The following is a 26,142-nucleotide window of genomic DNA, read 5'->3' as shown; positions in this document are numbered from 1 at the left end:
CACAACTAGTAAGTATCTGAGGCAAGATTTGTACTCAGGTCATCCTGATTTCAGGTGTAGCATTTAATATACTACCACTTAGTGGCTTTTATAAGAGCCAGCAGCTCCACTCATTTAGAGAGTGAGAGGGGGACAGAGAGACAGAGAGAGACAGAGACAGAGACAGAAAGAGACAGAGGGAGACAGAGACAGAGAGAGACAGAGACAGAGAGAGATAGAGTGAGCAGTAAAGAGCTGGAGCCTCCCCCCCCCCCCCCAAAGACAGCCCCTCCTCTACACTTTCACTCTTCAGGTTGACGCTTCATTCCAGGCAGCAGCAGGTAGCTATTAGTGACAACTTGCCTTTTTATGGCAGAAATATGAAGTCTGTTCTTTGTTGTTTCACAGATACCTGGTTTTTATATAGTATTTTATCGCGCCTTATCTCGCATATGTCACAGAACAATCTTGAGAAATAGGTGGTACAGAAATTATTGTCCCCATTTTTTTATGAAGAAACCGAGACTCAAGGATGCAATTTTTAATGTGTCAGGGCTGGAATTTGAACCACGGTCTCCTAATTCCAGGCTGTTACAGCTACACTGTGCTTCTTATAATTCAGTTCACCTCTTAGCTCTCCTTAAATGGATTTTCTGCTTTCTCCCCTTAATACTTTGCAGAGTACCTTTGGTGGAGATCCCTGTTGAAGAAGGGAACTAGATGATCTGAGAGGTTCCTTCCCAAATCTGAGATCTTGGTACTTTCTGAAATGCTTTTTCCTGTGACAAATGTCAGAGAAATCATTTTGTGTCTCAATTTTTTTTTCTCCTATCCAGAATCTGTGGCGGTGTTTGCCAAGGAGCAGGAGACACAGAACAACGTGGAGGCCGTGGCCGGTGGCAGCGCCACCCTGAGCTGTGAGCTGGCCCAGGCCCAGACAGAGGTGACCTGGTACAAGGATGGGAAGAAGCTGAGCCCCAGCCAGAAGGTGCATGTGGAGGCCAAGGGCAAGGGCCGGCAGCTGGTGGTGCAGCAGGCAGGGAAGGCTGATGCTGGGGAGTACACCTGTGAGGCTGGGGGCCAGAAGGTCACCTTCCATCTGGATGTCAAAGGTTAGTCACTGCAGGGTCACTTCTTAGTTGTTTAACTCTGACTGGAGAGGAATCTTGATGCACCTCTGAGCTTTCCTTTGTGACTACCAGTATATCATATGTGTTTACCCTGGGTTAACAGGCAGAGATGAGAAACAGACTGCAGAAATACGCTGGGGAAAGAATAGCTCAGGATTGTGATTAACAGGATACAAAGGAACTGAGTGAGTGAATTCTCAGCTCAGCAGTCTTCATTAACAGCTACTCTGTCTATCCTGGTAAATGGGGTAATTGGGGGACTAAATAAGGACAAAAGAGACAGATTCTCTTGTCTGTTGGCCCTACCATTTAGCAATAATTGCTCTCTAAGTGGGTGATGTAGTGTTAAGTCAATGACCACACAAGGTAGATGAAGTTTGCATGAAACTTTTGTATCTGAAGCCTCATTTATTGTAATGAAATTTGGGGACAGGGTGTGGTAGCTGGCTTTTGGTTTCATAATTAAATACTGGAGTGGGGCAGTGGGTTCCAGGGCACTTAAAGAAATGTCCCAGGCCTTAAGGGTGTGTGTGTGTGTGTGTGTGTGTGACACTTGTTGCTGTAAGGACTAATAGCTAGTATCCATGACCATTCATTATACTTGGCAGAGATAAATTAGATAGTAGTTGAGTTTACCTTCAGTTATCCTTGCTATGGAAGGGGAGCTAGGTGGTACAGTGGTTAGAGCACTGGGCCTGGAGTCAGGAAGACTCATCTTCCTGAGTTCAAATCTGGCCTCAGATACTTACTAGCCATGTGACCCTGGGCAAGTCACTTCACCCTGCTGGTCTCAGTTTACTCATCTGTAAAATGATCTGGAGAAGGAAATGGAAAACCACTCCAGTATCTCTATCAAGAAAACCCCAAATGGAGTCATGAATAATCGCACACAACTGAACAACGACTAAACAACAAATTGAGGGGGAGCTGTGCCACAGAGGACTGAAATCAGCACATAAAAATCCTATTTTAATTTTGCATGTGTCACATGTACCAGATGACAATGATGATTATAATCCTTTACTTTATTATTATTATTATTATTGCTTTGTGGAGGGAGGAATACAGAGCAATTGGGGTCAAGTGACTAGTAAATGTTAAGTGTCTGAGGCTGGATTTGAACTCAGGTCCTCCTGACTCCAGGGCTGGTGCTCTATTCCCTGCACCACCTAGCTGCCCCTCCCTTACAATATTATTATAATCTGTAGAGGCAGGGTGGTATAATGAATAGATAGCTTCCAAGTCAGGAAGACCTGGGTTCAAGTTCTACCTTGGATGCACATACTGAATGTTCTATATGACCCCGAAAAAGTCCTATAGCTTCTCAGTGCCCTGGACAGCCCTATGATTTTCAGAGAAGGTGCCAACCTGCATTGGTGAAGGGATTTTCCTCATTCATGAGTTCCCTGTATCAGTGAAATCCCAAGCCCAGTCCCTATCCCTATATCTCTATCAGACTTAAAAATCAGAGCGTTTTCATGTGGACGGTTTCATTTCATCCTGGGATAGTCCCATGAGACAGGCAGGGCAGGGTTTGTTATGCACATTTAAAAGATGAGACCTCAGAGGCCTAGAAGATTAAGTGATGTGCCCAGGGTGGCACAGCTGGTCCATTTTGGAGGCAAGGTGTGAGCCTAAGTCTCTTTTGACTTCAAATCGAATGTTTTCTGCTGGTCCGCGTTGCCGCCCTTCCCAAAGGAGGCATCCTGGCAGCCAGGGCCATAAATGCTCAGAGGAAGGAGATGTCCATGGAGACTGGACATGGAGAAGGCAAGAAGCTCACAGTCTCAGAGCAAGAAGGTAGCTGAGCGTTCATCCAGCCCAGCCCTTGTGTGACGTGACTGTACCTCTGGTGTCCACCTCAGGCCATCATTACAAGGCTCGAGGGGGTTAAAACTTTGTAAACTTTGAGCTGCTCCACAAAGGACAGCATTAAAAGGAGCCCTACTAAGCACAATGTGCTACAGGGGAAGGAGAGCTTTCTATCCATGTGATCTTGGGCAGATCCCCTAACCTCTCTGAACCTGTTTCCTCATCTGGGAAATGGAGGAGTTGGACCAATTGACCACTGAGGTTCCTAATAGCTCTAAACCTATGATCTCCCGATTTAACATATCAGGCACTGAAATCCAGAGAAGAGAAGGGACTTGGTCAAGGTCAACTAGGAGAGCTGGCATTGCAGCCCAGCAGCCTCATGTCCAGTGCTCTACTCCCTGCCCTAGGAGGATGCACATTAAAGAGGATGGGTGGTCAAGTTGGGACTTGATTATAGAGGGGCCTTGGAGGAGGCATTTGGGGTTACCCTATGGCCATAGGAATTGGGCTGTAGCCCTTCAGGATAGGTCTAGAAAGGTTATGGAAGTGAGAATTCAGAGAAGGAAGACTTTTCTTAAAGAATTTCTCCCCTCCTCCCCCCATCATCCTTTCCCTTCCTTCATATTCCTTCAGAATCTGTGGCAGTGTTTGCCAAGGAGCAGCAGACTCAGAACAAGGTGGAGGCCATGGCCGGTAGCAGCGCCACCCTGAGCTGTGAGCTGGCCCAGGCCCAGACAGAGGTGACTTGGTACAAGGATGGGAAGAAGCTGAGCCCCAGCCAGAAGGTGCACGTGGAGGCCAAGGGCAAGGGCCGGCAGCTGGTGGTGCAGCAGACAGGGAAGGCCGATGCTGGGGAGTACACCTGTGAGGCTGGGGGCCAGAAGGTCACCTTCCGTCTGGACATTCAGGGTTAGTTCCAGGATTGCTTAGTGTGGAAGCCTGGGACTGAAGAATATGGGGATAAATGACCTGTGTCCTTAGGGAGACTGTGACTGAGGGCATTTGCATCTATAACCTCTGTCCTTGACAAGAGAGAGCCAGAAACTCTGACCCTGACCACTGGGAGATAAGCACCAGCTGGTTCAGCTCCTGGGAAGGAAGCATTTATAGTGATTATGGGAACCAACAACATGCCCCAAATTTCCCAGAACAATAGCATTAAAAAAAAGTATGCTTTCAAGTCTGCCAGAGGGATTTCCTATATAAGACCATGTTCCCCAATATTTTTGTTTGGGCAACATGATCCTTGTAGTGGTGACTGCTCCATTAACCCTCCCCCACACCCTGCAAGATCTTACAAAAGGAAGCTGCCCTGACTCCCTGGCTCACTGGTACTCGGTCCTCAAGGTGGGAGAATCTCAGTTGTTTGTTCACTCACCTCTTTGATGTATGAAACCAATCCAAATCGCCCAAGACTGAATTTCCATACCCTGATGTTTCTCCCCTCCCAAGCCTATGGATCCCCTGGGAAGACTATTGGCACCTAATTTTAAAATGTTGGGGTGTGATCTGCCCCTGGCCTCACATACCCCTGGTGATGGTCCTCACTCATCAGTAGTGAGGCTCCTGTTTTTCCTAAACTGGCCTGATTCCCAGTACTAATACTTGGAGTCAGTTCAGAGAAGAGAGGGCAGGGCAGCAGCTGTGGGTGGGGCCTAACAATTAGAGCAAGGACTCTGGAGTCAGAGACCTGGGTTCAGATTCTATCTCTGACACATTACCTGTGTGACCACAGGTTTCCTCTTCTGTAAAATACGAGGGTTGGAGTAAATGATCTTTAAAGTCCCTCCTGGCTACAAACACAGCACAGAGGAAGAAGAGTCCTGGATGTTCAGCTTGACCCAGAGGTGGGGTAGGTGTGGTTTCTCATCTAGCCTTTGGCACTGTCTCCCCTCACTAGAACCAGAAACAAAAGCCCCTGAGAAACCTGCCAGGAAGGAGCCATTGGTGGTGCGGGAGCACGAGGACATCGTTCTGTCCGCCACGGTCACATCCGCCACAGCCACTGTCACATGGCTTAAGGATGGGCTGGAGATCAGGCGCAGCAAGCGCTATGAGTTTTCGAGTGAGGGGACCACCCACACCCTCACAGTGTATGATGCCCAGACCCAAGACAGCGCCATCTACACCTGCAGGGCCAACAAGGAGAAGCAAGACTTTCCCGTCCAGGTGGAAGGTGAGGTGGGCCAGCCAGAGAGGGGAATGTGACCCTGGCCCTCCCTGGCAGGGCATGGGAAATGAGGGAGTTACCTAAAGGGGATCTAGAGGAGATTGACCCCCCAATCTCTGTCAGGACACAGACCCATTTCCACCTTGTGCCCTCTCTCCCAATTGTCCACAGAGGTCCCTGTGAAGTTTGCCCAACCACTGGAGGCAGTGAGTGGAGAGGTCGGACAGACAGTGGTGCTGTCCTGTGAGCTGAGCCAGGCACTGGGCGATGTAGTATGGCGCTGTGGCGGGATGGAGATCCGTTCTGGCAAGCGATTCCAGATGGAGGCAGATGGGCCCCGGCGTACCCTCACCATCGTGGGACTAAGGGCTGAGGATGAGGGCGAGTACTGCTGTGAGAGTCGCAATGACAAGACCAGTACCCAGCTCACAGTCAACGGTATGGGGGCCGTGTGTGTGTGTGTGTGTGTGTGTGTGTGTGTGTGTGTGAGACTATGTTCATGAATGAGTGTGCATCCATAAGACTACTTGGGACTCATGGCTCTGTGTGTGATGTTTGTGAGATTGTATTCATCACATCATAAGCAATATCAATAGGCACTTAATGAGAACTGTTGGATGGCATTGCAGAAATGGAGGGCAAAGATCACCAACTCTGGGGTTGGCTTGAAGCTTGAAATGTGCTGAAATGTTAGGAGAGTTCTCATGGCTCTGACTCCAGCTTCCAGGGGAATGATGAGAACTGAAAGGAATTTACTCACCACTACCTAAATACCAAGCAGGCTGGGGTTAGGGCCTTGGCAGCCCGTGCTAGGGCCATGCATACTACCCTGGGGTTTCAACACTCTTCAAGCAGGCTCTTGAGACATTGGACTGGCTGCCTTCAACCAGGTGTATGGTAGTTACACCTCGCTAAATGATGAGTGAAAACATAAGGTGTGTTGGAATGAAAGGAGCCTCAGATCTGGATCCAGGGTGCCTGGATTCAGTCTTAGCTCCTGTATGTCTTTGGGAAAGTTATTTCCATTTCCAGGGCCTTGGTTTTCTTCTCTGTCAGTCCTATGAGCATATAAAACATGACTCTATGTGTATATATGGGTGAGTGGGTACTTACATATATGTGAGTGTGTGTGTCTGTGCATGATTATAAGTGTGTAATTGTCAGGGATTGAAGGAGGAAGCTATGGCAGCAAGATTCAGCATTCCTAACCCTTACCGCCATGCTGGATTTTATACCAAGCACATCATACAGTATCTGGCTCTACTCTTGGGGGGTGGGGGGATGGGTTATCATGACAAAGACACAGGATGCACAGATAACAACTCACATTTGTATAGTGCTCAAAGGTCTGCAAAGCCCTTACCTCACAACAGCCTTGTGAGAAATGTAATAGTACCAAGGTTCTTATCTTCAGTTTACGAAAGAGGAAACAGACTCTGAAAGTTACAGCCATCTTTCCCAGGATCACACAGCTACTAGGTGTCAGAACTTTTGGCTCCAAGAATCTAATCATTGGACAACAAAGCCAATTTGTGTCCCTCCCCTATACCACGCAAAAAAGTGGACAGAACCAAGGTAGAGTCATCTGGGCGGGGGTGCGGGTCATATAGATTTCATCTCATCCAGCCCTTTCATTTTACATGAGAAAGCCCAGGCCCAGAGAGATCAATGGATTTGCCAGTGGTCACTTAGCCAGTACAAAATGGAACCAGATTCTCTGATTCTAAATCTAGCCTTCTTTCCATACTAAGATACTTTTTTTGTGCAAGAGGAAGAACAATTAGGAGATTTCTGTATTCAGGGAGAAGTCACTAATGCTCATGCTAATGATTAGTCTGGGAAGAAGTAGCATGTTGGAAGGTGATTAAATGGTTCCTCTCCCTGGTCTGTGTATTCCCACTGCCTTCAACTCTCATCTCTCAGTTCCTTAACAAAAGGTTTTCTATGTCCTCAGTCCCCCGAATGGTCAAGTTCACATCAGGCCTGAGCAATGCGGTCGCTGAAGAAGGCTCTGAGGCCACGTTCCAGTGCGTGGTTGCCCCCAGCAATGCTGTGGTCATCTGGAGTAGGAATGGTGTGAAGCTGGAGTCTGGAGCGAAGTATGTCATCTCTCAGAGTGATGCCAGCCACAGCCTTGTCATTACTGCCCTGACCCTCGAGGATGCCGGCCAGATCACTGCCGAGGCCGAAGGGATCACCACGACAGCCAGTCTCAGAGTGCGAGGTGAGAGAGACTTTATGCGGCTTGGTTTGGAGGCCGCTGAGCCTGACCAGGGGTGGCTGTGCTGCTCTTATCAATGAGTACACTCTTTGTAGGCTGAATTAGAAGCTAAGCCAATGTTGCTAGCTATTGAGTCTCTCTTCCCAGTTTGGCAAGCTGATTTAGTCGAATCAAGCTAAGGTTGGCATGGTGACCTAGTCAGGGCATGGGGAGAGACAGATTTAAACCAGACTTTTAATGTATTTAATTCACCAAGTTAAATTAAGCAAACATTTATTAAGCACATACTATATGCCAGGCTTTATGCTTTGTGCTGAGGGCACAAACACAAAAAGTAACATAGTCCCTGCCCTCAGGGAGATTACATACCATTGAGAGTACATATAATTATGTACAAAATTATCTACACAGTAAATATAAGGTAGATTTTGGAGGCTGGAGAAGGCACTAGTAGGTGTGGGGAATCCAGAAATGCCTCATGGAGGAGGTGGTTCTTGAGCTGAGCCCAGTCCTCCCTTGGTATACCCTCGTGGCATAGAGGGCACCCTGGGCCTTTGAAGACTGTCTAGTGGACTGCAAACTCCAGCAAGTCCTGCCAAGGTTTTCTAATAGGCTGGCAATTTGACAAGGTAGAGTAATAGTTTCCTTTTGGATTCAAGATAGGAAGAGGATGAAAGAAAAGTTTTTCATTAAGCATTCACTATGGACAAACACTGTGCTATGCATTGAGGACACAAATATAAAAAGAAACACAGTCCCTGCCCTCAAGGAGCTTATATTCTAATATGAGAGACAGTACCTATAAGGAAATGATGGCCAGGGAAGGGTGTTTTGCTTTGGGAAATTATTAGGATGGGGTGTAGAGCCTTGGGGGAGTTGATTAACGCACGCTTTCCAATTGCCCTGGAAGTATTTATTTCATTCTCTTAAAGCCAAAAGTAGGAAACTGGGTAGGGAGATTGGAAGCTGACTGGAATGAAGCTTGGGGGGCTCTCTGGGTATAGTGGGCCATGAGCATTTCTACTAGCTCATTAACCAATCAGAACAGCTTGGTCCAAGGGTGGAAGTTCCAGAATGGGAAGTCAGTCCCCCAGGGCATGGTCTGTGGAGGCACAGGTGGGGTGGAAGGGCGCAAGATGATTTGGATGGATGTCTACATGGGAGTAGAAGCAGGGCTGGGAATGGTTAGATATCACGGGGAACTTCCCTGTCTGTAACTTAAAATATCAAAACAAAGACTATTGGGAGGATGCATGGGAAGTTCTACAAATGCAGCTTCTCAGGGGCTCCAGCTTATCCTCTTCCTGGGGTCTATTTGCAGTACTTATCCAAGCAGGAGCTAGTGATGGTGGGCTGCAGCCTGACCTTGGCCTGGGGAACGGAGCAGGGAAGGGGGTCAAGTTCTTTTTATTGCAGAGTAAGGTTTGATTTTACAAATGCGCCAGTAGAGAAAACAGCCCCCACCCCACCCCCAGGCATGTCTGCATATGTCAATCAGGAGTCAGCCAGAGTAGAACACATAAGACGGTTGGAGCATTTAATGGGGGAGAATAAAAGAAGCCTGGACATTTTGATTGGGGCCAGATGGGGAGAGCCTTCCTTGAATGTGAAGCTAAGGACCCTGGACAGCATCTTGTAGTCAGGGGAGCCAAGGATGTTAAGCATGGGGGTGATGTGATCAGAACTGCACATTAGGTAAATTAACCTGGCAACATCTGCAGGGAAGGAAGGAGGGAATAAATATTTACTAAGCACTGTCAGTGTACCATTGTACAAATTTTCAAACATAATCTTGTTTGCAGAATAGATTAGAGGACAGGAGCCTAGAGGCAGACAGAGCAGTTGAGAGGACCAGTGTAGTATTACAGCTCTAATGGGGGAGCAGCCTGAACAAGGATGGTGTTGTACATATCAAAACAGAGTAACCTAGGAGTATCCCCTATCTTCATGGGGTAGTGGGGTAAGGGCATCTTTAACCATAGAATGTGCCTTTTCTCTTCTGGGACTCAAGTTTCCTTATCGGTTAAACTGAGATGGTTGGACTAAATGATCCCCAAAGTTATGCCCAATTCTAAATCGTTCTTCCTTCTGTGAGTCCAGCCCCCTTGGAATCAGGGGTCACTTGAGATGATTTCTTAGGCACGCTCACTTGACATTTTTGGCTTTCCTCATCCCCCAGAGGCCCCTGTACTGTTCAAGAGGAAGCTGGAGCCAACAACAGTGGAAGAAAGGGGCTCGGTGACGTTAGAAGTGGAGCTGACTAAGCCTTGTTCTTCTGTGAGATGGACTCGGAACAGCGCGGCCTTGGTGCCCGGTGAAAACGTGGAGATCCGGGCTGAAGGCACTCTCCATAGCCTACTTCTTAAGAATGTGAGCTTCTCCGATCGGGGCTTTTTTGGCTGCGAGACCCCAGATGACAAGACGCAGGCTAAGCTCAATGTGGAGAGTAAGTGAGACTGGTTTGGGGGAGGAAGGCCACAAGATGGGTCTGTGTGTGGAGGAGGGCAACACAATATGTCTGTGATTAATCCTTGGCGGAGTGGCAGTGGGCTCTGTCTCATTCCTACCGTCTGAGGCAACAGCGCTCATTTCTCTGGGTGATGAGGCAATTGGCATGGCCCCCGAGGAAAGAAGCAGCATCCTGGGGGAAAGGGTCCAACCAAGAGGGTGAAAGACACAAGTCAGATTTCAGCCCACCTCACAATCAAGGGAGACAAGGGGGAAATGTCTAGTAGTGGTCCAGATCCGGAGATGTTAGAATAGCCCGGAAGAACACACCATGAGAGTACTGGCAGGACGAGGTGACGTATGAAATTCCGTGAGCATTCTATCCAAGTAATGTGTCCAGGATCCCTCCTCACATCCCCCGTGCAAGGAAAAAAAGAGTAGACTTTCTCCCATAAAAAGCCAGGTGTTTCCATCCTGGAAGCACCACATCCCCCCAACTTGGTTCTCTGCAAGCCAGTGCACACAAGCTACAAACCCAAGGGATACAGAAAGATTTATCAGAGTGGGAGAATTCCAGCATCCAAAATATATGGAATCAATGATTTTGCAGTAAATCCTGTCACTTCATGAAGGAATGGAGTTTCTTGTTCAAATGGCATAGTCTTGGTGAAGACCCATAATTTCGTTGGCATGGGGAAGTCTCTGTGTGGGAATTCCTTCCACTGAGGGAGACCAGCAACTTGTCTGTAATTTAGTCTTGGAGCATTGCCCAGAAGTCCTGAGGTGAAGGTGGTGGCTCTTCTATAGGCAGACAACAGCTAGTATATGTCAGGGGTAGGACTTGAACCCAGGTTTCCCTGGCACTTTTTCCATTTTGTCACACTGCCTCCATTGAGGCTTAGCTCAGTTTTAAAACATTCAGTGCCGTGGCTGCTGCACCCAAGAGTCCCAACTGAGCACTGCCCTTTAGACCTCTGGCCTCAACTTTCCCAGGAAAACACTGGATGCCCTCCAAATCACAGAATCCCAGAATTGGAAGGCACTTAGCATCCATCTAGTCCAACTCATGTGTGAGAAGAACCCCCACAATGACACCTCCCCCTGCAAGTGGTCACCTAACCTTTGCCCAAAGACCTCTGATGAGGTCCTTCATTACCTCCCAAGGCTGTTCATTCCCCTTTTATATAGTTTTAATTGTTAGGAAATCTTTCCTTAACAAACTGAAAGAATATATTATATATAATTATAAATTTAAGTTATTATATTTATTATAATAGGTATTGCTAATGGTAAATTATAACAAGCTCCTTATAACTTCCCTCTTATTTTTAGAGCTTTCTGACTTAGTTGCTTTTGATGAGGGCTCTCATATCCTATGCTCTCTTTTTTTTGGTCCCTTTGCATCCCCCCACCCCATTATTTCCCAATACTACTGCTTTGCCCAGCTCTCCACTTCTAAACTGGTTATAATTTCTTCCATTCAGGCTTTTGCAGTGTGCATCTTTATGCTCAAGATAATTCCCACTGGCTTCCAAGGACAGACAAGTCATACCCAGCTCATTTGAAAATTCAGAAGAAGCATTTCCTTTCTTAGGGAACTCTCCTAGTGATGTCTGGTGTGACTTTGTTCTTTTTCTCTCCTCCTTTCCCATATAGTGCGTCAGATCCGGCTGGTACGGGGCCTGCAAGCCATAGAGGTGCGGGAACAGGGGACAGTATCCTTGGAGGTGGAGCTCTCACATAGTGATGTGGAAGGCAACTGGACCCGAGATGGCCTGAAGCTCAAATCTCAGAATAACTGCTATATCACAGTCCAGGGTGTGATTCACAAACTGACCCTGTCTTCCTTGGGCCTGGAAGATGCTGGACTCATAGCTTTCAAGGCAGAGGGTGTCCACACATCTGCAAAACTCACTGTCCTTGGTATGGCCATCCTTGGTCTTGGAGGAGAGGGGTAGCTGTGAAGGGGAGTGGTCTACACATCCAAGTTGCTTATGGGTATTGGTAGGACTGAAGTGGAAAAGTATGTCTACACATCTGAACAGCCTATAGTCACATTTTCATAGCCTGGAGAAAGGTGTCCCCATATTTATTTTTCTGGTGGTCAATAGAAAAATTTAGGTGATTTCCCCTCATTTTATGGATTTAAAAATAGTTGGGACAAGTATGGTTTATATGATTTTCCTAAAGTCATGAAATAAGTTGGGCTGAGTTGGGAGAACCAGATCTCAATTATGTAGGGATAGGGACAAATACCATTGACCCCTTTACTTCCCCACACTTCTTTGGGAGTGGGGGGGGGGTGTGTGTGTGGAAGTATCTACCTAACCACCATTTCCTCCCCTCCCTATCTCTCAGAGCTTCCTGTAAAGTTCAGCCACGCCTTGCAGGACATTGTGGCTACAGAGAAGGAGAAGGTCATTTTGGAGTGTGAATTATCCCGGCCAAACCATGATGTCAAGTGGTTGAAGGTACCCTGTGATCCCTAGACCTGTTTCTTCTACCACTCCCCCTAAATCCCTAGCACTAATTGACAACATCATTCTTTCTAAGTGGCCTAGGCCACCTTCCTGGCTCTGGGTTGCGTTTGCTTCACCTCTCACTGCAGGGCTCTAAGCCAAGTGTAGCTGACATTCATTGTAGAGGACTCTTTATTACATATGAATTGGTCTAATGGGCCCTGGGAAAAGCTTGTTATAGGGGTGAGGGCCAGCCCTGAGCACAAGGGGAAGGCATGATGCTGAAGATAATGGGGGTTGGGGCTGGGGGAGGCTATATCAGGGAAGAAGGCTTAGCATTAGGAATGCTGGAAGCTGCCCAAAGGAGGGAGGGTCATTGGTAGGGTTGGAGAGGGGAATCTGACTGTTCCTGCAGGTTAGTGCCCTGTGCCTCCTTGGTCTGCTTTTGATACATGTCTTTCCTCCAGGATGGAGAGGTGCTTCGCGCAGGGAAAAAACTGGGAATTTTTTCCCAGGGGACCAAGAGAAGCCTTGTCATCCACAAGTGTGAGCCTGGAGACCAAGGTACCTATGTATGTGATGCTGGTGATGCCAAGACTTCAGCCACGCTGAGGGTGCAAGGTAAGGCTCGAGATGTGTGGTTGTGAGCTAACCACTTGTCTCAGAGAATCAGTTCTTTCATCTGCAAAATACAGGTCATGGAACTTCCACAAGCATCCTCCTAGGGCTGTTGTGAGGAAGGTGCTCTAGAAATCTAAGTTGTTTTATTATTAATAATAATAATAATTGTAGCAATAATAACAAATGGTAGAGTTATACAGATTTAGTTATGGAAATGAGTCGGTTTATGATAGCAATTTGCAATCAGATCATTGCCACCAGAAATTAAACAAAGGATATCTTTAAGGAGCCCAGACTTACTAAATAATGAAGATTATGCAGGGAAATGGTAGAAGTGATCTGTGCAAATATATCACTGCATATTGCTAAAATTTGGCATTTACTGAATACCTAGAAAGTTACCACTAGGTGGCCACATATATCCAAAGCTTGCTATCCTTTATAAACTAACAGACAAGGAATCCTCACACTACACATATGAACCATGAAAATTCAACAAATAAACTTAGAGCATCATTGCAAAAAGAGTCAGAGGAAGAACAGGCATTGAACAGAAAAGGGAGAGGGGAGAAAGGGGAAGGAAGGAGTAAAGAGGCCGGTTGAAAGGAGGGAGGAAGGGAAGAGGATAGAGGGACAAGGCAGGTAGAGGAAGGAGAATTGAGGACCCTATCCTGGGGTGAGGGGCTCCCCTGCCCTCCAGGGGACAGTCTTGGTATGTGGAGAGAGAGAAGGGCCTTTTCTACAGTAAAAGAGGAGTAAAGGGAAAGGCTTGTTAGTGCACGAGGAGACATGAGTCACAACAGCCAGTGCCCCAAGGAGTGAGAGAGAGAGAGAGCTTTGTATGCCAGGGATAGGGCAGAAGGGGGTCCAACCATGCAGAAGCAAACCGCATCTAAGAAGGGCTTCGGCAGAACCAGGTTCATGGTTGCTGGTGTGTGACTGAATTCTGCACATCTGGGAATGATGCTTTCCCTCCCTTTCTGGCTTTATCATCAGCAGCAGCTTTTCTAGCTGGAGCCACAGTAACCCTGTCTATGAGGGAGGAAGGAAAGAAAGGAAGACCAAAGGGGTCACGTGGTCAGGGAAGAGCATGGGGAGCCTGGGTCCAGGCAGAGGGAGAGAGGAGCTGGCTTTCAGTCCTTCAACTAAACAGCCTAGATATCTTCTAAGGTCCCTCCCAGCTCTGACATTCTGTATACTGGCCATGATATTCTATGTTCTAAGGTTCCTTCTGGTCATGATATTCTGTGTTCTAAGGTTCTTTCAAGCTTTGATATTTTACATCCTAAGGTCCCTTCCAGCTCTGACATTCTGTAGTACAAGAGCCTTTCCAGCTCTGATAGTCTATGTTCTAAAGCCCCTGACATTTCTGATATTGTGTTTCAAGGTTCCCCTACCATTTCTCACATCCAGGTCCCTGCCATTTCTGATACCATATTCAAAATTCCTTGCAGTTCCTGACATTCTTCGTTCTAAAGTCCTTTTCCTCCCTGAAATTCAGCATCTTCGCATCCCCCTCCTCTTATTCTAGGCAGGAATATACAGATCGTGAAGCCCCTGGAAGATGTAGAGGTGATGGAGAAGGAAAGCGCAACCTTCACCTGCCAGATCTCCCATGATGAGGTGCAAACCCAATGGTACAAGAATGATGGCAAGATCCGGCCTGGCGACAACATCAGGATGCGCCAGGAAGGTAGGGAAAAGTTGGGGGTGTGAAGTAGGTGGGTAGGTGTGGAGGAGAAGGGGTGGGAAGCTAGAGCAGCTAAAAAGGGGACCAATGGCCAACCCATTGGCATTCCATAGCTTGTGCCTGGGGAGAGGAGGGTGGATTTCTCTTAATACCCAACTCCCATATCCATCCTCTTCTGCACAAGGGTTCCTAGAACCAGGGTGAGGATATTATCAGCTCAGAACTCTACAAAATTTCCACTATAGCAGGCTAGTGGGGAAGACAGACTCTGGGGAAGGATGAGGCACTGACTCAGGGAACAGGGCCAAGGAGGAAGAACTGTCATCTCTTTTGAAGAATTTGAGCTAACCCTTTTCTCTAGTACTTCCTGACACTCACCAATGGGAGACGGGGCCATTGTAGAAGGATTTTCCAGGGTGAGAAGGCAGCTGGGTCATACTGGTGAAATCTGTAGTAGTGTTGGCAGGAGGGGAATAAACACTAACATTTGTGAAGAGCTTACTGTGTGCTCAGCATGGAGGGAGACAGAAAAAACAAAACCTAGCCTCTGAGAGCTCTCATTCTAATTGGGGAGATAAGACACACACACATCACCATAATCAAAAGTAGACTGTGACAATGTGCTGTGGGAGCTCTTATCAGGGCAGACATTTCTAGTGGGAGTGGTATCTAGGGGCAGTCTTAGGTAGCAGTACAACTACAGCTTCATGGAGTAGGTGGGTCTTAGAGGACTTTAACAGGAGGAGATGCAAGTGGAGGAAGGGGTGGGCATCTGAGACATGGGAAATGCCTATGTGAAGGCAAAAAGATGCATAGGTGAAATGGAGTGGGATGTTTTGGGGGTGGCTAATAGTCTAGTTTAGCTGGAGTGTAGAATATCTGTGAGTTAACAGAGTGAGATAAGGCTCAAAAAGCAGAGGGAGAGAGGTGCCAGGTCATGGAGGACCCAGTAGACCAGTCTGTAGCTTCTGGACTTAGGCCCTGGGGAGCCATTGACGGTTTTTGAGTGGAAGAAGAAAAAAAAGGAGTTTCCCATCTTTACCTTTTTATACAAGAAAGATCCCATTTCTGACTTGTGTCAGTGACGTTTCGCCAGTTTTCCTTGTCTCCTGGGAGTCTACACCCAGAGTGATTGGGTGGGTAGTGGAGTAGGGGTAAGGAAAAGCAAAGGATCTATTATTTCCACTCCAGATCTACTCTTGGGGAACTTTGAATATTATAATTGTCCGAGGAAGTGAAGGAGAGAGAAAGGGGTGGTAGAGTATGACTCACCCCATGGCTGACTTAGTAAAGTTATTGAGCCCTTTCTTCATAGACACAGGGGTCTGCTCTTTTGACGTTGGCTGGACTTTATAAAACATTAACCTGTAAATTTCCTAGAGCCCAGAGGTTCACTATGCTGTAAATCTGGCTGTTATCTCATAGGGTACTTCATGGCAAGGCAAAGAATAAAGGCGCCACTAAATCTGTTTAAGACCTGAATTTCCAACTTAACTCTTAAATCATCTGGGCTAGTGTCCAGACCCTAAAGCAGGTGCCAGCTGCAACAAACGGGCTAACATTCCCTCAGAGTCTTTTGTTCAGAACTCTGTGTGCCGGGATGTCACATCTGTGACCAGAGGCAGCAGGCAATTATCAGGGGCTAGCCTGGGCTCTAACATAGTCTTCTTCTTCAGGAAAGACCTACAGTTTGCACTACTGGAAAGTCATGGTAGAAGATGCAGCAGAGATCAAATTTGTGGCAGAGAATGCAGAATCTCGAGCCCAGCTTATAGTGAAAGGTAAGAAGTGGGATGAAGGAAGAGAACAGACCAGTGTTATGGAATACAGGGGGAGAGTACGCTTCTCCAAAACGAGCATATGCCCAAACTAAACCTATGTGATTCTACATATGGAGAAGTGAGAAACCCACCACCATACTAAAGTAGTGAATATGTGTCAGGAGAGTAGCCTGGCAGAATGGAGGTACTCAAGTGGTATTGGACTCAAGGAGACCCAGGTTCAAATCCTGCCTCCAACACTAGGTGTTTCTGCAGCAAGTCACTTAAATTCCCCAAGCATTGGACAACTCAAAGACCACACATTTTTGAAAAATTAAATTAATAATTTTCAGTGACAAAAGTATTTTTTTCTACCTCCTGGACTCATAAAAAGAAGACAAAGTAATAATAAATATGCATAATCAAGCAAAACAATGATTATAAGTTATAGATGGGTCACAGTCTTTGCCAATGGAGGGAGTTTTCACATAAAATCATAAGTTCTTGATGTATGGACAGATATACCTCCCAAGCTAATTGCCAGCCACAAGGAGGCTGGGGGAAGTCCACGGATAAGAAAGAAAATAGCATGAAAAGAAAGAAAAGAAGCTAGAAAGAGAAGAGTTTTTGCCATAGTAGCAGGGACTGAAGAGAGAGAAACAAGGAAGTATCATGTTCTGTGTCCACTGGAGGAATATGGAGAGGGGATGGGTGCTCTGTATCCATTGGAGGAACTTGGAAGGTGAATGGTTTGCATCCACTGGAGAAATGAGGACCTTTCTGAATTTGGGGACCCTTCCCTTCCTCTTCCTTTCCCTTCCTTAGAGCTGCCAGTGGTGATTGTGCGGCCACTGAGAGACAAAATTGCCATGGAGAAGCACCGAGGAGTGCTAGAATGCCAAATGTCAAGGGCTAGCGCCCAGGTGCGATGGTTCAAGAAGGATGTGGAGCTCCATGCTGGGCCCAAGTACGAGATGGTCAGTGACGGCATCTATCGGAAACTCATCATCAATGATGCTCAGCCAGAGGATGAGGATACGTACACCTGCGATGCTGGCGATGCTAAGACCAGTGCCCATTTCTTTGTGGAAGGTACGAGGGAAAAGTACTGGGCTCAGGTGGCAGGGTGGGGGGTGAGATTTCCCTTGGACTTTGGGTCTTTGGATAATAGGAAGGAGTTCCAAGCAAGGCCAAGTGAATGTGTCTTCTGACTCTCCAGTGCCTCTGCCCTCCACCTCCCACCACGCACAGTTTTGCCTCCTTCCTTCCCCATCACCTCCACCAAAACTACCATTTCCTTAGTACAGTAACCTCACCTGGTTCACAGTAACCTGATAGAATTATTTGCACTGCTGCTAATAGTTTAATATTTATACCAGGGGTGAGGAACCTTGCAGCCTTGAAGCCACATGCAACCTTCTAGGTCCTTGAGTACATTCTTTTGACTGAGTCCAAGTTTTGCAGAACAAATTCTTTTATTAAGGGAATTTGTTCTGTGAAGTTTGGATTCAGTCAAAGGGCTGCACTTGAGGACCTAGAGGGCCACATGTGGTTTTGAGGCCGCAGGTTTCCCACCCCTGATTTATACCTTCAAAGAAGATGTCTACAGTCAACAAACTTTAACCTAAAGGAACAAATCTCTAAAGGTGGAATTTCAGTCACTGTGGTAGTTTAGGGAGGGTTTTTTTTTAAAGCTTTTATTTAGTATTTTATTTTTCCCCAGTTACATGTAAAAACAATTTTTAACATTTGTTTTTAAAACTTTGAGTTCCAAAATCTCTCCGTTCCTCCTTCCCCCACCCCCACCCCCCCCCAATGAGAAGGCAAACAATTAGATATAGGTCATACATGTGTAGTCATGCAAAACATATCCATAATAGTTATGTTGTGAAAGAAAACATAGGCCAAAAAATTTTTTTTAAGTTTTTTTTAAGAGTATGATTCAATCTGTATTCAGACACCATCAGTTCTTTCTCTGTGGATGGAGAGCATTTTTCAACATAACTCCTTCAGAGTTGTCTTGGATCACTGTATTGCTGAGAATAGCTAAGTCACTCACAGCTGATTATCTTACAATATTGCTGTTACTTTGTACATAGTACATTTCACGTTGCATCAGCCCATGCAAGTCTTTCCAGATTTTTCTGAAAGCATACTGTTCATCATTTCTTATAATACAATAGTATTCCATCATAATCACATGCCACATCTTGTTCAGCCATTCCCCAATTGATGGACTTCCTCTCAACTTCTAATTATTTAGCCTCAGAAAAGAGCTGCCATGAATATTTTTGTATATATACGTCCTTTTCCTTTTTATTTTTTGTCTCTTTTGGGACACAGACCTAGTTGTGGCATTGCTAGGTCAAAGAGTGGGCATGGTTTTATAGCCCTTTGGGCATAGTTCCAATTTGTTCTACAGAATGGTTGAATCAGTTCACAACTCCATCAACAATGCATTAAAATTTCATTTTTCTCAAATCGGGAATTTTTGAGTTGGGAAAAAGGGAATGCCTATTTATCTCCTTTATAGGCAAAGCCAATCTTGTTTCTTAATGTTGATTACAAAGAGATAAAAAACTTGCTTGTCCAGAGAAAGTAAAGTTTGACTCCTCTCCTCTCTCTCTCTCTCTCCCCCTTTTCCCTGAAGAACAATCCATTACCATTGTACGGGACCTGAAAGACATGGAAGTGATGGAACCGGCTCCAGCCTGGTTTGAGTGTGAGACCTCCATCCCATCTGTCCGTCCCCCCAAGTGGCTGCTAGGCAAGACAGTGCTGCATGCTGGGCGAGACATAACCATTGAACAAATGGAGACAGTGCACCGCCTGACCCTGCACCGCACCTGCTCCACCATGACGGGCCCTGTGCACTTCACCATAGGCAAATCCAAGTCCACAGCTCAGCTCATTGTCTCAGGTAAACCCCTTGTCTCCTCCCATGTTCCAACTTCAGCTGGCCCATGCTTGAACATAATGCCACAATATCTGCTTTTGCTGTCACTCCATTCAAGGACTTGGAGTCCCTCCAAGGGGACTTCTTGGCACCTTATATCCCTTGAACCAGAGCCCTGTCCCTTCTTTCCCTCCGCTTCCTCCTTAGTAACAGGCCATGAATGTCGACACACTCTCACGTTGGGTGTCTTCAGTATAGAAAATCTCTGTTAACCCAGGTGTGGGGATAGATCAATATAGATGCATTCCAGTCAACAATCACAACTCTCTTCCTCCTCTGATTCATCCTTCCACTCAGCTGTCAAATTGATTGATCTTCCTAAAACACATACCACCCCACTTATTCAAGAAACTCTAGTGGGCTCCCTTCTTACCTTCTGGATCAAATATAAAATCCTGGGTTCCCTGGATCTCAGATTTCTCCCATGAAACACATGGGGATTGGAGCAGATGACCTCCGAGGGACCCTCCATCTTTAGAGCTGAGATCCTATTCCCTATAAGCCCACTAGTGACAGCCACCTGAACACCTAGGTTGATTCTCAGGATGCAAATACATAGTCCATTACCAGGCCTATATGTAAAACATTTTGCCTCTTGGTAAAAACTGCTAGAATGTATGTTCCTCTGGCATAGTTTTCAAGAACGCAGGGTCACCTCTAGGTCCCAAGGAGAGTTTGGGAATGACATTAATGGAGGCCTGGAAAGGACAGTACACTGTATTACATATGGGAAAATGGAAGATCCAAGAGCTCCAATGATTTGTCACAATTGTCCTGGTGGATTTTCTCCCCCATACCAGAAGGGGAGGTGGGAGCCAGGGTCCAGCCTGTTGGTGGCTGGGCCATCTTTATTTCTATGCTGGTCTGTCTTTCAGACATCCCTGTGCTGCTGATCCGGAAGATGGAGGACAAGACTGGCCGGGAGAAGCAATCTGTGGTCCTATCTTGTGATTTCAAGCCTGCTCCCAAGGCAGTGCAGTGGTACAAGGGTGACAGTCTTCTCGAGCCCTCTGAAAAATACAAGATGAAGTTGGAGAATCACATGGCAGAGTTACGCATCCTGAAACTCACGCCTGCTGATGCCGGTGTCTACCGGTGCCAGGCCGGCAACGCTGACAGCAGCGCCACGGTCACTGTGGAAGGTATGGCATTTGGTGGGGGCAGGGTGGGCTGAGGAAACTGTCCGTCGACCACATGCCCTGTTTTACCTGGGGAGTTTGGCACAGAAATCAAACCGTCTTGACCACTTCCCACCTCTGCCATCCTGAAACCTGGAGGAGGGTGGCCATCTAGACTGTGCTGATGTCCTCGCGTAATTGTACAGTGTCTATATATGGGAGGCAACAGCCTTTTGGGCACATCCCTGACTATAGATCAGGCTAGTAGAGTCCCACCAATATCTGAATAAGCATTTGCCAGCGTCAGCAAAAGTCATTTGTCCAGGCTCATGGCTGCTTGTTGCCTTAAGCTCGGTATGGAGTAACCCTCTCTCCACTCCTACCATGGGCTGCTGATTCCTTGCATGGAACAAGTTGTGACTTGAAGCACCCAGGGATTTTTTGGTCCAACTTATTTTTCTGATGAGGTTCTGTGTTTTCTCGTTCCTTGGCCTACTGGATTCCTAGCTTCTTTTTTTTTTTAATTTTTAAGATATTTTATTGATAGATTTCCTTTTCTTTTTAACATCCATGTTATTTTCCCTTGGCTCCTCCTTTTCCCACACCATCCCCAATAGAACCTTCCATTGTGACAATTAAGTTTAGTTTAACACTTTGTCCTTATCTGTAAATGTATATACCATTCCACACATATAGTCCACCACCTCTCTGCCAGGTGGCAAGAGAAGACTTGATTTTTAGAATGATTCCTGGTCCCTTTCTCTGAAATGAGGCATGGAGGCTGGACCATGGCAGTCCCTGTATCTTCTGCCTGTTTTTGTTGACTTTCGTTCTGTCTGGTACCAGCCCTACACCCTATCTATTTAGGAATTGGGTAGCTTTCTAAATAATAATTTTGTTAAGACTCTCTTATGTCAGCCTGGGGATGAGCAGATGGGTTTAGGGTCTATTGCTTCTTCTCCAGTATAAGGAGAGTACTGGGCACAGGTCCCCTGAGAGCTTATTCCTTGTAAATAGGTAGATAGGTAAGTATGGGTTTGTCACACTATCTGTCAGGAGGGCCAGAGAGCAGGAATAGCTAATAACTTAACCTCTTCCTCCCTTGCTCTAAAACATTTGGGAAAGAGGCCTCCAGTGCTTTCCTCCTCTCTTTTGGAGCCCCTCCTTCCTCCAGGGTATGGGTGTGGCCGTCAGTTGATTCTGGGATGTTGGTATGTTACTTTAACCATAAGCTTAGGCATACGGGTGACCTGTGTTAGTGTGGCCTCTCCCATCACTATTGCATATCACATGGCAGCATCTTCAAGAATTACCCTGGTCCCCAAAATCCATCACTCTGAAGCCAACCTGGTGATGAGTGTCTGAACTTAGCCTGATTGGTCCTCAGGTAAAAGACTTGAGGTCGCAGAACCACAGAATGTTAAGAGCTAGGAGGGACCTTATGGGATCCTTAAATCCCAGCTCTGCATTTTATAGGTGAGGCCATTGAGGTTAAGTGACTTGTCTAGGGTTACACAGTCAGTAAGAGTCTGATTTCCAGCGTGGTTCTCTGTCTACTCTGCCACCACTTCTTTGTCCATCATCACCAGGTACCACATTTAATTAGCAAGGCTGCAAAGACCCCCCCAGGCTTATCTCCTGAGCACAGTGAGGCCTCAGGGAGGGCTCTGAGAGAGGCTTGAGGGCCATCTACAAATTGTGATCTCTGCCCCCTCCCTATTTATACTTACTTGGCTCCTGAGTCTCTTCCATGTGTCTTCCCTGCCCCCGAGCAGCCCGTGAAGTAGCAGTGACACAGCCCCTTCAGGACGTGGAGGCCACGGAGGAGGGCAGTGCCAGCTTCTCCTGCGAGCTGTCTCATGAGGATGAGGAGGTGGAATGGCTGCTGAATGGGACTCTGCTCTATAATGACAGCTTTCATGAAATCTCCCACACGGGAAGTTGCTATACGCTAGTGCTTAAGCGTGTGAGCCTGGCAGACACAGGCACTGTGAGTCTCAAGTCAGCCAAGGTGTCCCAGTCAGCCCAGCTGACAGTGAAAGGTGAGAAGGGGCGTGTGGGTAGAGAGGGTGACTGCCTTCTGACCAAATAGCCTGGGGTTCTCTTTAGAACGCTATTTCTGGTGTGGCCCCTGGATCCCTTTGAGGGAGAAGAGGGTCTTCAAGGGGCAAGGATGGTCAATGACCGCCACTTGGCTGAGCTATTAGGGAGGCACCCCCCAAGAATTTCTCCAAGCCCTCATTCTAGAGAACTGGGTTCTCTTCCTAGCCCAGGTGCCCTCTCAGCAGAGTGAGGGGCCTCCTGGTTGCAGGGGGGAGGGCAGCCTGGGTTTGAGAGCCTCTTCATCCCCTTCAGAAATTCCAAGTTCAGATCCAATACTGCTCTCAGCCTGTGTGTCCCCAGACTGGAGAGAAATCTCATCATTTCAGTCTAGAACCTTGGAGTTCCCCTTCCCTGGGCTTTCTCAGGCTTCCCAAAGGACAGTCAGACTTGCAAGTCATTTTCAAATATATCTGACTGTAAAACTCCTTTACTGCTCACAAAACGACCTGACCCCTTATTCAAGATGTGAGGTCCACAACTATTCGATACCTGCTGTGTGCCTAGTACTGGGGTAGGCAGGGCTAGCAGCAAAAACAGGGAAAGACTTGGTGTATATCTAAGGGAGCCATCTAAAACAGTTATAAAGAAAGTCCTGCCTTGGACATTTCTTGGCTGTAAAGTCATATAAACTCCCTTAGCCTCAGCCTCCTTATTTGTAAAATGGGCATAATAATAGCACCTACCCCCTCACAAATTAGATCAAATTAGATGATGTAACATATGTAAAGTGATATGCAAGACTTAGCCATTATTCTAAATCTGACACAGCTGTGATGTGATAATGATTGACATTTACATAGCTCTTTAAGATCTCATTTGACATAACAACCCTGTGAGGTAGGAGCTATGATTCTGGCCCATTTTATAGAAGAGGAAACTGAAGTTCAAGGTCGCACAGCCATTAAGTGTCAAAGTCAGGATTTGAACTCAGAACTTCCTCACAACAAGTCAAGGGTTCTCTCCACTATCCACTCTCAGAGGACCTGGGTTTGAGTCCTGGCTCCACCACTTACTAGCTCTATGACTCTGGGTAGGTACCTTTCCCTCTCTGAGCCTCAGTTTCCTCATCTGTTAAGAAATTGTTTCATCAGCCTTAAAACACAATGGAAATTGGGGCTGCTATAATGGATTAGTGAGGCAGAGGTAGTAAGAGTAGGGGCTGGTGGTGGGAATGTCAGGGATAGTTTGAACAAGAGTTTGGGGACAAAGCAAGTCATAGTGGGAGACTGTTGAGGGAGCCAGGCTGGCCGGAGCAGAAAGGCTGGATTCAAGGGGGGATGGGGGTGGGAAAGCCTTGAATATCCTCCTCCTTTGATCTCTGACCCCACTATTTCTGAGAACCAGGAAAATCCTTTTGTGGATAAGGAGGGAATAGGGAGCAGAGTTTATGATTCAGATTAGAAGGTAAATGACTAACTAGTTTCTGAAAGGGCAGCAAGTGCTTGACACGTACCCTCTTTCTGACCCTTCAGAGAAGCCTGTGGTGTTCCTCAAGCCTCTGGATGACATGGCAGGTGAAGAGAAGGGCAGGCTGGCTCTGGAATGTGAGGTCTCCCACCCCAAGGCCCAAGCCATCTGGAAGAAGGATGGTGTGGAGCTGGGCCCCAGTGACAAATATGATATCCTGCACACCGACCGTACCCGGGGTCTTGTGGTACATGACCTCTGCCAGGACGATGCTGGGCTCTACACCTGCGACATCGGCACTGACCTGACCCGCTCCCAAGTCAGTGTGCATGGTAAGTGGCCTCATGTGAAGGTTGTCAGAAGATCCGAGTTCAAGTCATGAGCTCAGAATCTGAGTCTTGGTCTCCTCATCTGTAAAACAGAGAGGACATTGCCTGTTCTTCCAACCTCATGAGGGTGTCCTAAAGAACAGACAGAAGCTCTAAGAGAATCAAAAGACCCAAGTTTGTGTCTTCACCCTAAGATATGTGTTGAGTAGGACTCAGAGGTGTCAAACTCAGGAATGGATGGCCCCCAAGTCATTGCATCTCCAACCAGATGAAAATATTTAACAAAACAAATAAAAATATAATGCAACATAGTTAATGTTAATTTGTGGTTTTCTAGTCAATATGCCACCTGCAGGAGTTTCCTTTTATTTGAGTTTGGCACCACTAAAGTTGGTCATTTTCTGTCTCTGGCTCTTGAAGTTTCCTTATTGTAAAATGAAAGACGTGGACCAGATTATCTCTAAGGTTCCTCCCAACTTTTAAATCCTATAAAGATGGCGCTAGTAACATTTGCAGTCTCTGCCTCACAGTGGGGTCATAGAATCACAGATTTAGAGCTGGAAGGGACTTCAGTAGCCATCTAGTTTAGTCCAATCCCCTTATTTTACAGATGATGAAAATTAGGTGGCACAGAGGCTAGAATGCCTGGAGCCAGGAAGACCTGAGTTCAAATCCCCTCCTCAGATACTTACTAGCTATATGACCTTGGACAAGTCACTTAACTGTTTGCCTCAGTTTCCTCATCTGGAAACTGAGCTGGAGAAGGAAATGGCAAACTAGTATCTTTGCCAAGAAAACCCCAAAAGCGTTCAGGAAGAGTTGGACACAACCGAAAACGACTCAACAACAACAAAAACTTGTTCCAAGGTCATACAAGTAATGTGTAACTGCACTGGGATTTGAATCCAGGATCCTTGCCTTTAAATCCAGAGCCCTTTCACTTTGTAAACATTAAAGTACTATAGATATGTGAGCCATTGCCATTATGAAGAAGAAACCCTGTCAGGTCTGCTTTCACAAAGAACAAGCATTCTTTACAATTAACATGTGAAATTGATATGTCTTTGGGCATGTTCTGTGTGCTATGTTCTATATGTTTGATGTTTTAGGTGTAGTAGAAGGAACGTTGGATTGGGAATCAGACCATCTGGATTTAAATCCTGGCTCTGCTCCTTGGATGGTTTTAAGTAAATCACTCTTTGGACCTCAGTTTTCCACTCCGTGAAATGAAATTGGTGTCTCTGCTCAATGAGCTTAGAATCCTATGAGTCTCTCAAAGAGACTGAATATTTCCAAGTGCTCAGGAGGGAGAGCAAAGGAGATCTAGTCTGATCCTAGATGGGTACTGGCACTGTTTTCATCAGAATCTTGTCTTCTCACCTTGTTCCACCAGAGCTGCACATTGGCATCACCAAGAGATTGAAAACCACAGAGGTGCAAGAGGGAGAGAGTTGCACCCTGGAGTGCATCCTGTCCCACCAGAGTGCTGGTGATGTGGGCACTTGGACGATCAATGGGAAAGAGGTGGGCAGCTCTGGCCGCTTCCGGGCCTCGTGCCAAGGCCGGAAATACACCCTCACACTCCGAGATGCAGCAATGACAGATGCTGGCGAGGTGGTGTTCACTGTCCGTGATCTCACGTCTAAAGCCTCCCTGATCATCAAAGGTAGGACAGGGGGTCCTATTGTAGAGGCTTTTCCTGTTTTGTTCTGTTCCTTCCTTTTCTTTCTCCCCTCTCTTCCTTCACCACCCCTCCCTCCCTCTACCCTTTCAGCCATGAATTTGTGCCTCTGATGTTTGAGTCATTCTCAGGTATAAGTTTATACTGCACGGTTCAAGCCCAGGGATTGTGTGAGGCTCTTGAGGCAGCTGGGCTGGAGGCTGGGGCTGGGCTATGGGAGGATGGATGTTTGGGAGCCTCTGCACTGTGAAAACC

General features: G+C 46.7%; 1 protein-coding gene across 1 annotated transcript in view; it reads left to right on the top strand.

Moving 5' to 3' along the window:
* OBSCN (obscurin, cytoskeletal calmodulin and titin-interacting RhoGEF) overlaps window positions 1-26,142 on the top strand; it is a 319,253-nt gene that overhangs the window by 77,509 nt on the left and 215,602 nt on the right. The window contains exons 22-38 of the mRNA XM_069095842.1: window positions 816-1,091; window positions 3,558-3,833; window positions 4,825-5,100; window positions 5,266-5,532; window positions 7,049-7,318; window positions 9,495-9,761; window positions 11,420-11,686; window positions 12,122-12,234; window positions 12,690-12,843; window positions 14,375-14,536; window positions 16,210-16,314; window positions 17,119-17,385; window positions 18,944-19,213; window positions 20,125-20,391; window positions 22,143-22,409; window positions 23,943-24,209; window positions 25,600-25,872. Of these exons, the coding sequence (XP_068951943.1) occupies window positions 816-1,091; window positions 3,558-3,833; window positions 4,825-5,100; window positions 5,266-5,532; window positions 7,049-7,318; window positions 9,495-9,761; window positions 11,420-11,686; window positions 12,122-12,234; window positions 12,690-12,843; window positions 14,375-14,536; window positions 16,210-16,314; window positions 17,119-17,385; window positions 18,944-19,213; window positions 20,125-20,391; window positions 22,143-22,409; window positions 23,943-24,209; window positions 25,600-25,872 (4,044 nt within the window). The remainder of the gene's footprint in view (window positions 1-815; window positions 1,092-3,557; window positions 3,834-4,824; window positions 5,101-5,265; window positions 5,533-7,048; window positions 7,319-9,494; window positions 9,762-11,419; window positions 11,687-12,121; window positions 12,235-12,689; window positions 12,844-14,374; window positions 14,537-16,209; window positions 16,315-17,118; window positions 17,386-18,943; window positions 19,214-20,124; window positions 20,392-22,142; window positions 22,410-23,942; window positions 24,210-25,599; window positions 25,873-26,142) is intronic.

The sequence above is a fragment of the Petaurus breviceps genome, unplaced genomic scaffold (genome assembly GCF_028583685.1).
Source record: "Petaurus breviceps papuanus isolate PSGF00001 unplaced genomic scaffold, PetGlider_PUasm1.0 227, whole genome shotgun sequence".
NCBI classification, from domain to species: domain Eukaryota; kingdom Metazoa; phylum Chordata; class Mammalia; order Diprotodontia; family Petauridae; genus Petaurus; species Petaurus breviceps.
This window is presented reverse-complemented; position numbering and strand designations above follow the sequence as displayed.